Below are 16,065 nucleotides of genomic sequence, written 5' to 3' on the forward strand. Positions count from 1 at the left end.
ACAGGCTGTATGATTTGCTCCTGAATCTCAGCTTAATTTAAAACAAACTCTCCATAGGTTTCTAGCCTTTATGGTGGTGAAGGAAATTTCCACCCGAGACACAGTGCTGCATTTCCCTAGCTACATCTCTATTAAACAATTACACATTTGTGACTGAATGAGAGAAAGTTGCAAAAGTGCCAAGTTTCCACATTGACAATCCTATTTTGGGTGCTCTCCCTGCACCGATCCTACAATGCTCTGCACAGCTTAGGGTTGCCAACTTTGTAATATTTAAAAAACAGACACACCAGGAAGAGCGCGGGAACCTCCCACACCCCACTGCTCACTGCTTTCCCCTCTCCCCGATCAGACTTGCCAATGGAACCAGGGCTGGGAGCTGCAGCCACCTGTCACAGATAGGAGGCGACCGCAGCTAAGTAGTGGCTGGCACAGGTGAGGACCTGGCATCTCCCCCGCCTGCAGAAATCAGATTTTGATCTGACCAAACCCTGTCAGGTCCGCCGGCCACCCTAGCACAGCTCCCTGGAGCAGAAACAGTGTCTAATCATCATAATCAAAAAGGCTGACAAAGGAGGTGCTGTCATCATCATGAATAGGTCAGAAGATTAACAAGAGGCTGCTCAGCAGCTCTCCAACACCACTTTCTACAAGCCATTATCCTCTGAGGGTTACCAAAAGAAACTCCAGCATTTGCTCAAGAAACTCCCTGAAAAAGCACAAGAACAAATCCACACAGACACACCCCTGGAACCCCGACCTGGGGTATTCTATCTACTACCCAAGATCCATAAACCTGGAAATCCTGGGCGCCCCATCATCTCAGGCATTGGCACCCTGACAGCAGGATTGTCTGGTTATGTAGACTCCCTCCTCAGGCCCTACGCTACCAGCACTCCCAGCTATCTTCGAGACACCACTGACTTCCTGAGGAAACTATAATCCATCGGTGATCTTCCTGAAAACACCATCCTGGCCACTATGGATGTAGAAGCCCTCTACACCAACATTCCACACAAAGATGGACTACAAGCCGTCAGGAATACTATCCCCGATAACGTCACGGCAAACCTGGTGGCTGAACTTTGTGACTTTGTCCTCACCCGTAACTATTTCACATTTGGGGACAATGTAGACCTTCAAATCAGCGGCACTGCTATGGGTACTTGCATGACCCCACAGTATGCCAACATTTTTATGGCTGACTTAGAACAATGCTTCCTCAGCTCTCATCCCTTAATGTCCTTACTCTACTTGCGCTACATTGATGATATCATCATCTAGACCCATGGAAAAGAAGCCCTTGAGGAATTCCACCATGATTTCAACAATTTCCAGCCCACCATCAACCTCAGCCTGGACCAGTCCACACAAGAGATCCACTTCCTGGACACTACGGTGGTCATAAGCGATGGTCACATAAACACCACCATATACTGAAAACCTACTGACCACTATACTTACCTACATGCCTCCAGCTTTCATCCAGACCACACCACACGATCCATTGTCTACAGCCAAGCTCTACGATACAACCGCATTTGCTCCAACCCCTCAGACAGAGACAAACGCCTACAAGATCTCTATCAAGCGTTCTTACAATTATAATACCCTCCTGCTGAAGTGAAGAAACAGATTGACAGAGCCAGAAGAGAACCCAGAAGTCACCTACTGCAGGACAGGCCCAACAAAGAAAATAACAGAATGCCACTAGCCATCACCTTCAGCCCCCAACTAAAACCTCTCCAACGCATCATCAAGGATCTACAACCTATCCTGAAGGACGACCTATCACTCTCACAGATCTTGGGAGACAGGCCAGTCCCTGCTTACAGACAGCCCCCCAACCTGAAGCAAATACTCACCAGCAACCACACACCACACAACAGAACCACTAACCCAGGAACCTATTCTTGCAACAAAGCCTGTTGCCAACTATGTCCACACATCTATTCAGGGGACACCTTCATAGGGCCTAATCACATCAGCCACATTATCAGAGGCTCGTTCACCTGCACATCTACCAATGTGATATGTGCCAGCAATGCCCCTCTGCCATGTACATTGGTCAAACCGGACAGTCTCTACGTAAAAAAAATAAATGGACACAAATCAGACGTCAAGAATTATAACATTCAAAAACCAGTCTGAGAACACTTCATTCTCTTTGGTCACTTGATTACAGACCTAAAAGTGGCAATTCTTCAACAAAAAGACTTCAAAAACAGACTCCAACGAGAGACTGCTGAATTGGAATTAATTTGCAAACTGGATACAATTAACTTAGGCTTAAATAAAGACTGGGAGTGGATGGGTCATTACACAAAGTAAAACTATTTCCCCATGTTTATTCCCCACTCCCCACTGTTCCTCAGACGTTCTTGTCAACTGCTGGAAATGGCCCACCTTGATCATCACTACAAAAGGTTTCACCCCCTCCTGCTGGTAATAGCTCACCTTAAGTGATCATTCATTACAGTGTGTATGGTAACACCCATTGTTTCATGTTCTCTGTGTATATAAATCTCCCCACTGAATGCATCCGATGAAGTGAGCTGTAGCTCACGAAAGCTCATGCTCAAATAAATTGGTTAGTCTCTAAGGTGCCACAAGTACTCCTTTTCTTTTTACTACAATCACTGACACCTTTGGAAATTAGTGCTTGAGGGAACAGGAGCTTAATTTTATTCTTTTCACCTGTGTTCAGCTGCTGTTACTTCAGCCATAAAACAAAAGGAAATAAACATTAGAAGAAAAACTAACCGCTGCTCTCTCATTTCCTTCTATGATCCAGGCACAGGGGTGGCCTGGGCTAAGTGGCCCCAAGGAAGGTCACCCTTCCAGGCCTCTCTGCCTGGCCTTGTGAATTCCTCAAACTCCATTCCTCTTTTTCACCTTCTACAATGAAGCCTATAGGGGAAGTATTACTGTTCTCGGGGGGGGAGGGGGGAATGGCGGAGGAGCAGAGGAGATCTAGTATAAAATATGGAAAACTATGGAAAGGTAAGTGATTTGATTCAGGGAACTAAGGGGTTACCATAGAGGCTTTGTGTAACCATTAACTGGAGACAAAGTCATGGTCTCTCTCAGATTCCAGGTGTGTGGGGGATGCTGATGAGACAGTAGATGTATACATATAGCAGTCTCCAGTAAAGTAGGTACAATTGAGTGTTGGGGAGAAAGGGAGGCATGTTTCTCATGATTTTATCCTTTATTTTCAGGAAAAAATCCTCAATGAACAAGAAAAGTGTGCTGGTGTTTTCAGAGGGCTGTTAACCTGGCAGCTTTTGACAGCACTGTATCTACACTTCTTTAAAACTGCAGTGTATGGTTCTATGAAAGTCTGAAATAATAATGGCATGGTTAACATAAGATATCACATGGCAGATATGAAAAGTGCTGGTATTACCGATCTACACAAATCCCACCCCAGTGAGCATTTTTTAATGAGTTCTTCAATTTTAAAATGGAAGTTTACAGGTTTCTCATGTGAGGCAGGGGCTGCTGGTGATAATGTGGCAATATGTAAAGTAGTACACTTAGCAACAGCAGGGAGCTAGTGGACCAGATTCCTGGGAATTGGCTCATGGACAGAGGTCTTCTGCATCTCTTGGAAGGAGCCAGATTTCGGTAAGCACAAGAGAACTTTCCTCCACCAAAAACAGACTTGCTGGAAGGTACTTGTGGGGGATTTCTGAAGAGGCAAAACTGAAAGAGGATCTGACACATAGCACATCAAATTTTGAGCCACTGGAGTAATATTAAAAGACCACATAGCTGTGGTTTTGAAAATCCTGCAGGCTGCACAATGCCTCCCATCAACAGAACTAGAGACCTTAAACACCAGCCATAAGATCCCTCATGGCCAGGTAACACTATTGAAAATGGAGAACTGAATTGTCTACATTACTTTTGTATCCCATTCCCCCGCTCTCACACACACTCCAGTATTGTACCTCTCATTTGCCTCTCCTGTTGCTCCTTCTCTTTCTTGGCTTGAATGGCAAGAAGTCTCCTGCTTTTCACAGCACTGATCATATCTTCAGCCTCTATTTCCATCTGTTGCTCTGTTTTTACCATCTCCATTTTTTTCTTGTCATTCCTTCCCACCCCATTCTCATCTTTCCCATTCTCTTTGTTTTTAGCCTCCATTTCTTTCCTTTTCTGCTTTTCTGCTCTTTTCTTGTCATTTTCTTCCTTCAGCACAGCAAGCCGCTCCTTCCACAGCTCAGCTGACATCTGCTGCTTTGCTTCTACGTGGTCCTGCACGGAGTAAGTCATTAGGATTCGGTGGCAGAGCGCTGCAACTATCTGTAGCTTCTCCTCAGATGTCAGCTCAAAGAACTCTGATGTCTCCAGCTTCTCCAAAAACTCATCTTGTACCTCATTATCCTCAAAGGTAGCTGAATCCTTGCTCTCATCTACATCATCAGAAACCTCACTTTCCTCCTGTACATCTGACTTGCGGAGACACAGGCGGACCAGCTCAGAAACAGAATGCAAGGTAAGGGGGATTTCCGAGAGTTTCATTCCCAACTCAGCATAGTCTTCGGCAATTTCATCCTGCAGCAGGGTCTGCAGAAGAATGACCAGCACCCGGTTCAAGTAGAGAAAGCCCCCTTTCTCTGCACACAGAGCCTCCATCAAGGAGACTGCTGTAATGGGATACTGAGCATCTGGCATCAGTAAGCCTGAATAACAGCTCAGGAACTCCACCACCATGGCCACATCCCCAAAGAGAGTATTGGGAAGTCCTTCTGGAGTATCCACTAGTTTAAAAGCAGGCAAATTCTTTCCTTTAAGATCTTGGTCCTCATACCTCTTCTGCTTTTCCAGTTTTTCCTGCATCTCCTTTTCCTTCCGCTCTTTTGCTCTCTCCTTTAATTTCTCCTTCAGCTTCTCCCGTTTCTTCTTCAGATACTCCTTGCGTTGTTCCTCTGTCATGGAGGCCCATTTCTTTTTGTGCTCTAAGAGTTCATAGCGTTTCTGTACTATCCCTCGCAACTCTTCAGGAAGGCGGGCACGGTCCTCATTTGAGAGTAGCCGGGCTGTTTTGGAGATAATGCAGGAAAGGGCACTTTTTTTATCCTCCCGGTCTTTGTTTTCCTTGTAATAGGCTATGAGGTGGAGTGCAGCAGGAGGAAGATGTTTCTGGGGTTTGCTGGAGGACCTGGGAGTCCCTGCTGAGTTCTTAGGAGTTCTAGACACCTTAGGGGTGCCTTTTGCCATGTCCAGTAGTGTCATTTGTTTCAGTTTCATCTTGGGATTCTTCAGACCTTTCCTAGGTGATTTTGATTTCCCAGGGGACTTCTGCCCATTCAGAACCCTTTTGCCTTTCTGTTTCTTGTCTAAGGATTTGTCGCTGCCCTTCCCTAGTCGGCTCCTCTTAGGAATGTGGAAGTCAGCACCAAGTTTGCCTGGAGACACCATTTTCATCACCTCCTCCAACTCCTCTTTGGAGGATTTTGGGTTCTTAGAGTTCTTCACTTTTAGTGGGGAGCCAATAATAGATTTCTTCAAATGCACATGACACCACAGCGTAGGGCTCAGTGGCTGGCCCAGTGAAGATCCATCAGTTTTGGACTTCTTGGACGGCTTTCTGTCAGGTGATCCAGAGCTCTTCCTTTTGGTTGAGGGGTTGAGAGTCATGTACTAGAATTTAAGAAGAGATATTAAAATAAAACCAATCTAAGCAGGGGCAATGTCTGAAGAATCTTTCTCTAATAATTATTTTTAACATGCAAGTTTAGTTCAGTTCCCTGTTCAGTTTAACAGGTAAGGAGGGGGGGGCGGGGTTGGGACACAGACCACTACAATGGCTTTCAATTTGCTATAAAGAATTCCTCAGGTTATACAGTTAATAGCCCATCTTGGGAGGATTTAACATTCAGCTTTAAAATTTGTTTAAGTTGGTTTGCCTCAATGATGTTTTAAAGTCACTTCCAACTGCATTACATGAAAAAGCTTTCTAGTTTTTACAGATTTATGAATTTGTTTGCTTGAAAGTTTGTATGGTAAAAAGAAGTCTCAGATTAGTGTCGGAGGCCTGCTCTAAGGGCTTTCCTGAGGATACGGGGTGGATTTGGAGGGTTTTTAGCCCTTGGAGTGATCCATTTGTCAATGCAGTTCTATTGTTCAGGACTGTTGTTACCTAATGAACAGGACTACACAATTGTTTGTAGCATTGCTGTAGCTGTGTTGATCCCAGGATATTAGAGAGACTAGGTGGGTGACAAAAAGCCTTTTTCTTGGACCAACTTCTGTTGGTGAAAGTTCCTTTGTCTCTTTCACCAACAGAAGTTGGTCCAATAAAGGACTACACAGTGGTAGTTTAGCAGCCTAATTTTTAAGGTGCTGTGATCACCTCCAGCTCCTATTGATTTCAATGGTATTTGGGTGCTCAGCATTTCTGAGATTCAGGTCACATATGTGCATTATGAGCACTGGATGGGTTAATTTCAAGAACTCAAAAATAACACACGATACTTGCAATAATATTTATAACATGAAGATTATAACCATCAGAAGTCAGAGTGAAAAAGTTAAGGTTTTAGTGAAAAATTCTGTCATGTCAAGCATAACAAAAGATACAGGATGTGCAACATTCTAAAAATTGCTATAATAAGGTAGATATTTCAGAATAGATATAGTAAACATGCCCATTGTAATCAAGTTACATTTCTCATAGCACTGTTAGCATTTTTATTTCATTACTTCTGAATGATTACTACTACATTAAGATTAACCATTTAATGAAAATTTAGTTTTCTTTTAATGCCCTTGGTGTCCCTATTGCAGAAAGCTCCACTGAAGACAGCATATAAACACTGCAGGAGACCACCTATGGAGAAAGTTATTTTCAGCATATTAGTGATAACCATCATAACCATTTATGTTAGATATTACAACTGCATGTGCACCAGTTGAACATGCTGACCACTCAACATTATTTTGGCAGAACTGAGGAACTAATCCTAGATTGCTTTGTCCTCCAACAATTTCAGATTTTAAAATGGTTTGAATTAACCACAACTCTGAGAATCTTTAGGGAGGAAGTTTTCCATGCTTGGCCTTAGCTCAGTGGTAATGAAAGTCCTCAAATAATCTTAACTACTACATTAATTCCCAGGCACTTACAGAGTTATTCTTTCTCCCGCATAGGGCAATGAAGGCACTTTAGTGCCATTCAGCTGACATAAGCAGCTCTTGTTTCCACTTAAGACAAGCTACGGGGTGAAGAGTCATTTGCTTTTACTCTCCCTTAAGTCGGTTACATTCTGCCTCTTGAACATAGGAAATCCTTCAGGTATACCCTGAGAGCCATGTGGACGTCTACACTGAAAAGAGCACCCATGGCCAGCCTATGTCAGCTGATTCAGGCTTGCAGGGCTTGGGCTGCAAGACAATAAAATTGCAGTGTATATGTTTGGGCTCTAGCTATAGCCCAGGCTTCAGGACCCTGCCAGAGGGGAGGGTCCCAGAACCAAGGCTCCAGCCAGAGTCCAAACACCTACACTGAAATTTTATAGCCCTACAGATCCTGCTTGAGTCAGCTGATGTGGGCCAGCTGCAAGTGTTTTACTGAAGGTATGTTTAAGCTGCAGACTTCAGAGAGGGAAACAGCATGGGTGAAAATTTTGACTTTACATTCTCTGTGATGATTAAGATGTTTTACGAGATTACAAACAACTATAACAACCCACAGTAGAAAGTTAAGTCTTTCATAACCTATCAGGGTTAACTCTACTTTGGCAGTATCAGTGCAGATGCGCTTAGGATTAGCAAAAACTTTCCCCAAGCATTGGTCCAGGACCAGAGATCAAAAAAGTTTCTATTCCATACTTCGATATAACTGTCAAGCCAGAGGAGATCATTGTCCCTGCAGGATCTTTTGTACTTGCGTAACTATAGATAACTGATTTTTTTTTAAGTAGCTACGTTTGGCAACAAGTTGTCTGTCAAATCATCATATGGTTTAGGCATTTCTTTACAAGAAAAAAACAAATCTATATTGGGGAAATTTCTGGGAAGTAAGAACAGTCAAATGTTGACAATTTCTTTTTTCTGTCAAGCTCTCGGTATTATTTAACTTTAGTTCCTATGTCCTGTCTTCACTTGCCAGTTCTCCAGACAGTATGCTACCCCACTTCCCTTCTTAGCCCTTGTCTACACTATGGAGGTAGTGAAGACATACCCTTAGAATTTGCCAGTAAAAGTTCTAAAAAACCAGACATTGGCTGTTATGACAAAAATTCTCTAACATTTCAACAGATGGACAGGACTCCCTAAATATTTACAGTGAAATATAAAACAATTTTCAGCTTCTCCCACAGATGCAGTTTTACTGTTTCCTCATAGGAACTAACTAGAAGTGGCAGTGAATGGGATGAAAGTAACAGCAGCTCTTCTCCCCCCCCCCACCCCAAAGTAAAACTGGTTGCAACAGATTTGCAAGTTTTTTGCTACACTTGTTAAACAGAGTGTACTGTAGGCCCTCCATTGACAGGGGATAAGCACAACACTTGTGTCTCAGGCTCAAATACCATCTCAAACTGACCAGGGCTAAGAGTTCCATAAACAGTTCTCTTGTTCTAGGGACAGCAAATGTACTATTTACCAAAGACTTGCAGCAGTGTAGATAAGTCACTGCAAGTGCAAATAGAATAAAATTATTTACATTGATAGCATACCTCCTTTGGTGCTTTGAATACTCAAAGCATTTAAGGGTGGTCAAATACTTTTTAATTGTGTATTTTTAGTAACTGAATGTCCCAAATACTATACCAAATTAAGAGGCAGTCTGCAAATTAATGATTTTATATTAATCTTTCCTTTAAATGAACCTACACCAGACTTCTATGTGAACCTAAATATTCCTGCTAGAGCATGGAGCCATCCTACTAGGGCAAGTAGAAAGATGTAAGGAAATCCTTTTTTGTTCTAGGGTGCAGTTTTACTAAGTCTGAACCATGCTAGAATTATTCCATAAAGGAAAAAAACCAGGACTTTCCCAACATGCACACCTCTCAAGGGCAAATTCCATGCTCCAGCGGGGTTTCAATATGGTGTATATTGAGGCAACGGCGCAATACTTAGCCTTTTTGGGGGTGAGGGATGAGTCTCGTTTAACCACAATACTGAAAGCCCCTTTTATCACTGCTAAGTGGAATATTCAGTATGGGAGTGGCTGGGTCATTACACATATTCCATCTATTTCCCTAAGTTAAGTATCCTCACACCTTCTTGTCAACTGTCTAAATGGGCCATCTTGATTATCACTACGAAAGTTTTTTTCGCCTGCTGAGAATAGCTCAACTAATTAGCCTTTCACAGTTTGTATGGCAACTTTAACTTATATATAATGTGTGTGTGTGTGTATATATCTATCTTCTTACTATATGTTCCATTCTATGCATCCGATGAAGTGGGCTGTAGCCCACAAAAGCTTATGCTCTAATAAATTTGTTAGTCTCTAAGGTGCCACAAGTACTCCTGTTCTTTTTTCAGTATGAAATGTGATAATCGCCAAAGGGTTGCCAAAAGTAGCTCCCTCAGTTAGGGGATGGCAAACCTGCATCTAGGATAACATAATAGAATAGATTATCTATTCTAGAGGCAGTATGGTCCAAAAGTAGGGTACATGACTGGGAGAGTCAAGTCCTATTTTCAGCTCTGCCACTGACGTGCTAATGCACTTGGGCAAATCACTTCACCTCTACACCTCAATTTCCCACCTTTACCTTCCTTTGTAAAGTATTTTAAGATCTGTGAATCCAGCACACTATAAGAAAGTTAAGTATTAATTCTGCAGGGACCACGGAAACAGTTACAAAACCAAAATATTTAATATCTCAACTACAACCTCTAAACTACTATAAACAGATAGTTTCAGTAATTCACACTACTGGATAAAGGTTATAGTTTTCTCCTATATAGTAAACTCCTGACATCTCAAGTTAGCTTCAACAGTTGGGATTTACATTGCTTGTCTAAGGCAAAGAAAATGCAATCACCCTAATTGTGCCATGAGATTTTCAGTGCCCTGTGTCAGGGACAAAAACCTCTAAATGAAATAAGTTCATTGAATAAACACATTGCCTTACAATAGTATTTGTAGATCTCCTTTACCAAAATTTTCTACACTTTAGTGTTTCACAAACACGTATGTTTTCTGGATGGTTAGGGGATTGGGGGGGGGGGGGGGAAGGTCAAGAGTGACCACCTAGAAAAAGGCAACATTTATTTCATTGATCTGTTGCTGACAATATTGTATCTATCTAAACTTATTCTTCTTCTTGTCCAAGAGTGGGGGCTCTTTATATAATTGCCACTGATTGGCAAGGAGAAACACAATTTACAATAGAATTAACTTCAAATGAAGTGTCTCCACTCCTAGTTCCACTCCTTAAGAGGGTTTGAGGCCTCCCATAGCCCAACTAAACCCATTCCAGCCAGTCTTTTCAAAGAGGACTATTTTTAGGTGCTCATCTAAAGTTGCCTTAAAGAAGCTGATTTTCAGAAACTGCAGGGCTTTCAGTCTGAAAACTAAGCCCCAACAAGATGTCTCAAGTTTGGAGCCCCCACAAAAAATTATTCACTTGAAAATCTTGGCTAGTGTCTCTTCCACACCCCCAGCCCTACCTTGCAAGCAGATTTTTAAATGAGAGTTCTTACCTTATGTGGGTCTAGCAGAAAGTCACTAAATTTACTGGGAAGAGAATACTTCTTCACTAATTCATCTTCTACCACCCATGGAGAATTCTCGCCTGTACCAGCCCGTAGTGCATTATGGCGGATGAAATACCTCAGGATTTCTTTGTTGGGTGGTCGCTCTGTACGGATTAAGCTATCTGCTGGCACATTGCTGATGATCTTTGAAACATCACACAAAGACAGATTGGTAACATTCAATTTTTATGTATTCTCTCAAACACCACACAGCACAAGAGCACAGGTATGGTACACTACATCACCTCTTAGCCAAGAGGCATCCATCCCTTTCTTTGTGTGACCCCTGACTATTGCAACCTCAGATTAGAACAAATAGCACTTGTAGCACTGAGAGTTGAAAGAAGTTGGTGGGATGTTCAATTAGCTAAAAACTGTCACTGAAATATTTGAAATGTTAACTTATGTTGCAGATTCCTTGCCAAAGTCTACTACTTTGCTTTGGCAACAACACCCAATCACTAATATTTGGTTAAAGAGACTAGTTTATCAAACCCTTTTTGAGACCAGGAGAGTTACTCTGCAAGCTGTAATCATTAGTTTGAAGTCCTTGCTGCCTTCCTATCAGGATTATGATCAGCCTAGTGAACAGCTGATAGAAAGAATACAGCAGTGCTGCAAACCAGAGAGCTTCCTGAAGTGTAATTAGCTATGATGTCACTCTCAAAGTATCACTGGTTAATTAAATATAAGCATCAGAGGGGTAGCCGTGTTAGTCTGTATCCACAAAAAACAATGAGGAGTCTGGTGGCACCTTAAAGCCTAACAGATTTATTTGGGCATAAGTTTTCATGGGCAAAAACCCACTTCTTCAGATGCAGTTACATATAAGCAGTTACTCTTGGTCACTTCTACAAGCAATACCAGGAGGGATGAGCTAGAGCAGTGTTTCCCAAACTGTGTTCCGCGGAACACTGGTGTTCCGCTAAATGTGAATAGGTGTTCTGTGAAAGAATCGTAATTAAAAAAAGGGTCTTGCACTTGAATTTTGTACTAGTTTATACCCGCTTTCCAGTTAGAAATTGTTAGTTCAAGTTATTTTAAATTTGCATTTTTGCTTTGTTTTATAAAATAAAATATATTTGAGCATAAATAAAGCAATTTTTTATTTGAAAACCAAACGACTACAAAATAATATTAGAAGTGTTCCGTAAATATATACCAGATGTTCCATGGCCAAAAAAGTTTGGGAAACGCTGAGCTAGACTGCCGATGAGAAGCGCAGTTGGGAAAGTAACTGAAATATTTTCCTAATGGATTGTATATTCTAAATGGACAACCCACCCTAAATTCTCAATTACTGAGGGACAATCTTTACTTGGATATATTTTGCTTTCCACAAACAACTCTGTGCAACTTTTTATCAGTGATGTATCCAAATACTTGAATGCTAATATCTAAACTGTATTGTTAAATTTAGGTTATTGCTGATTAGGTGCTATATGTATCTTATGACTTAAAACAAACTTTGTGTTTGTGGACAACCTAAGCACTATACCCACATGTACAGACACACTTTCCCTAACCTGTGTATTATATTTTTTTACATTAGCTTTAATAAAAAATTTTATATCACTGGCCAGGTTTCATCAACCAATTGGCAGACAGATCAGGTACTAGCTAGTTAACAGCCAGCTTACTCACCAAGGCATAAGTCACACCATTCAGACAACTTTTCTATACAATACCGAATGTGGTTAAAGGAATCTTCACTGCTGCTTGATGGCACATAGGGGTTATTCATTTCATCCTTTTCTGTCATGCTGCGTAGAAGAAGATTCATATAGGCAACTCACCTTATCTTCGTTTTGCAGCTTGACATCATATTTGTGTGGCAGGAACTTAGGTGGCACCCACTTCTTCTCTTCCTTCTTCAGAGAAGTAGGAAGTTTCCGAGGGGACCTGCGTGCCCGGTCACCTGATCAACCAGAAGACAGACAGTTATTGATGCACTGCTGAGACAGACCCACCTAGGGGCTATAGAGTTAAAAAGACTACAGTCAGACCATTAAAAGATCATGCTTAGACTTGTCACATGTTTCTTTAATGCCCCCCCCAGTCTTTAAAATTCCCTCAGTAAAGCACCTAGGACAACTTAACATGCATGAGGGACCACCACTGAGCCCATCTTCACAGTGGTTTGCCTATAACCATCTACTGATCTAGTCCTCTAGACCTGCTCAGAACCTTGGAGCTGGTCACCAACAGATAAAATTGGTCAGTGTTGCTGCCAAAAGCTCTAGTTGTGAAACTGGTACTTAGATGCACCATTCACTTTATCCCTCCCAGCAGTGCCTAGCAAATACAATGGCCTGCGTAAAGTAGATGATCACATCCCAAAAGAGCTGTAGTACTAAACATAACAGGACAAGATTGAAGTATTCGTTTCTTAGTGGTGTTTTCGGTGTGACATTCATGCTTATTTTTAACAACCAACTAGAGCTGCTTAATTTGATCAGACCACTTATTTCTGGAAATAATTCCACCACGGAGACTTGCTACAAACTAATGGTACAGAACAAGCTAACCTTTTAATGGTCTTAAATGGCTTATGAAAATGTGAGTGAGAATTCTAAAGTTACTCAGATTCTGAGAAAAGATATAATCAGGAGAATTTGAGTGGGTCAGCTCTCTTCAACACAAGATGTTCAGTCTTTTGAAACACACATACTACAATTAAGTTGTTCAAAGGAACAATGACAACTACTCGAATGTGTATTTCTTGACCAGAAAATAGCCATAAGTGTGTCTTTCCTAAAAAAACTCTTATTAAAAAAGAACTTGCTGTGGAAGACCATCCCCAAGTTTTATTTTTAACACTCATTGCTATGAATTAAAAAAAAGAGATCATGTTTGTGTACCTAGGCAAATTCTAGACTTAGGCTAGAAACAGACTTCGATACACCATTGTGTCTATTTGTAAACATTATGGTTTTAACAAACTTAACACTTCGACACGAACAATTAAAGCACGTCATACAAATATCAAAGATAAATCCCTAGCAACAGACTATCCAAACATCAGTATGTCAACAAAATCATAACATTGCCACATCTAATCACCTTTATCCCTCACTCCACTTACAATCTGGATGTAAAGGGGAAAAAAGATGGCATTGCAGTCTGCTCAGAAGGCAGCTGAGATCTGGTAGACAATATCACTGAGGAACAAGTACCTAAACTGAGGATTTCTTTGTAACCCAAGGACCTCCTGATGCCAACTGGCAGAAGGCACAGGAGTATACAGATCCCTGGATTCACCAAAATAAACGTCATGTGAGGTCTCTAATGAAAGCATGTGTCACATTGGTCATCAATCATTGTGAGATATGTGTACGGAACATGTGTGAGGAGTCATGCAGATATGTTGAAAATTATGTTCTCTAGGCCTTGTAGTTAAAGGCAGGTCACTCATAGGTGCCTTGAGACAAACTTCTCCAGACAGAAAACAGGAGACACTTATCCCCTTGCTGGACCATTGCATATTGCGTGCATCTTAAAACAACAGTCTACTAGCACAGTTGCTCTCCACCTTTCCAGGCTATTTTACCCCTTGTAGGAATCTGATTTGTCTTGTGTACCCCTAGGTTTCACCTCACTTAAAAACTACTCGCTTACAAAAATCAGACAAAAATGTCACAGCACATTATTACTAAAAAAATGGCTTACCTACTCATTTTTACCATATACTTCAATTATCAATTGAAATATAAATATTGTAGTTGCATTTCAGTGTATAGTATAGAGAACAGCATAAAAAGTCATTGTCTATGAAATTTTAGTTTGTACTGACTTCACTAGTGCTTTTTATGTAGACTGTTGTAAAACTAAGTAAATATCTAGATGAGTTGATGTACCCCCAGAAGACTCTGCGTACTCCCAGGGGTATAAATACCACTGGTTGAGACCACTGTACTTGCATTCTTACAACTACAATACCCACCTGCTGAAGTGAAGAAACAGACTGACAGAGCCAGAGTACCCAAAAGTTACCTACTACAGGACAGGCCCAACAAAGAAAATAACAGAACACCACTAGCCATCACCTTCAGCCCACAACTAAAACCTCTCCAATGCATCATCAAGGACCTACAACCTATCCTGAAGGACGCCCCATCACTCTCACAGATCTTGGGAGACAGGCCAGTCCTTGCTTACAGACAGCCCCACAACCTGAAGCAAATACTCACCAGCAACCACACACCACACAACAGAACCACTAACCCAGCAACAAAGCCCATTACTATCTGTGTCCACATATCTATTCAGGGGACACCATCATAGTGTGGCTGATGTGATTAGGCCCTATCAGAGGCTCGTTCACCTGCACATCTACCAATGTGATATATGCCATCATGTGCCAGCAATGCCCCTCTGCCATGTACACTGGCCAAACTGAACAATCTCTACATAAAAGAATAAATGGACACAAATCAGACGTCAAGAATTATAACATTCAAAAACCAGTCGGAGAACACTTCAATCTCTTTGGTCACTCGATTACAGACCTAAAAGTGGCAATTCTTCAACAAAAAAACTTCAAAAACAGACTCCAACGAGACTGCTGAATTGGAATTAATTTGCAAACTGGATACAATTAACTTAGGCTTAAATAAAGACTGGGAGTGGATGGGTCATTACACAAAGTAAAACTATTTCCCCATGTTTATTCCCCACTCCCCACTGTTCCTCAGACGTTCTTGTCAACTGCTGGAAATGGCCCACCTTGATCATCACTACAAAAGGTTTCACCCCCTCCTGCTGGTAATAGCTCACCTTAAGTGATCACTCATTACAGTGTGTATGGTATACACACATGGCATACATTATAGTGTGTATGGAAACATTTGTTTCCACTATTGTTACTTTCTATTATTCGAATCTGAGTTCTTATGTATATTTATAGTGAAAAAAGTTTATCATCTAGTACTGTTTGTTAAGTGGAGTGGTGATCCTGAGTTAAAACTAGTAAGCTGGTGTGTACTATTCCTTTGGGAGTAGTGAATTTGTGAGTACCGAGTAGAACAGGGGCTGGGCACTCCAGAGAGACACTCGAAGCTCTTGTGGGTTGGTGTGTGCTTGCCTGCGGAGGGACAGCAGAGCCAGAGAAGGTAATACTTGTGTTGCCTGTGGCCAGCGTTATCAGGGACCTGACCCCTGGCAGGTATAGATAAGGCTCTCTCATGCTAAGCGCCAGCGGTAGCAAGGTGCCTCACAACCCTGGGAAGCATCAAACCCTCATAGAAAAATATTATGTGTTAGGATATATATTCAGGCCTGTCTGCAAAGGCCTGTACTTTAAGAATTTAGGTGTATTCTTATCACTTGGCTAGTTAG

The 16,065-nt window shown here is 41.6% G+C and overlaps 1 protein-coding gene across 2 annotated transcripts in view; it reads right to left on the reverse strand.

Moving 5' to 3' along the window:
• Positions 1-16,065, reverse strand: part of BAZ1B (bromodomain adjacent to zinc finger domain 1B) — an 89,838-nt gene that overhangs the window by 49,404 nt on the left and 24,369 nt on the right. Inside the window, exons 5-7 of one of the 2 annotated variants that reach the window (XM_084650707.1) lie at positions 12,525-12,646; positions 10,675-10,872; positions 3,957-5,652 (exon numbers count right to left, since the gene is read on the reverse strand). In XM_084650707.1, the coding sequence (XP_084506833.1) occupies positions 3,957-5,652; positions 10,675-10,872; positions 12,525-12,646 (2,016 nt within the window). The remainder of the gene's footprint in view (positions 1-3,956; positions 5,653-10,674; positions 10,873-12,524; positions 12,647-16,065) is intronic. The other variant, XM_084650708.1, reaches the window with a different exon arrangement.

The sequence above is a fragment of the Lepidochelys olivacea genome, assembly GCF_965140295.1.
Source record: "Lepidochelys olivacea isolate rLepOli2 genome assembly, chromosome: 17".
Taxonomy (NCBI): Eukaryota; Metazoa; Chordata; order Testudines; family Cheloniidae; genus Lepidochelys; species Lepidochelys olivacea.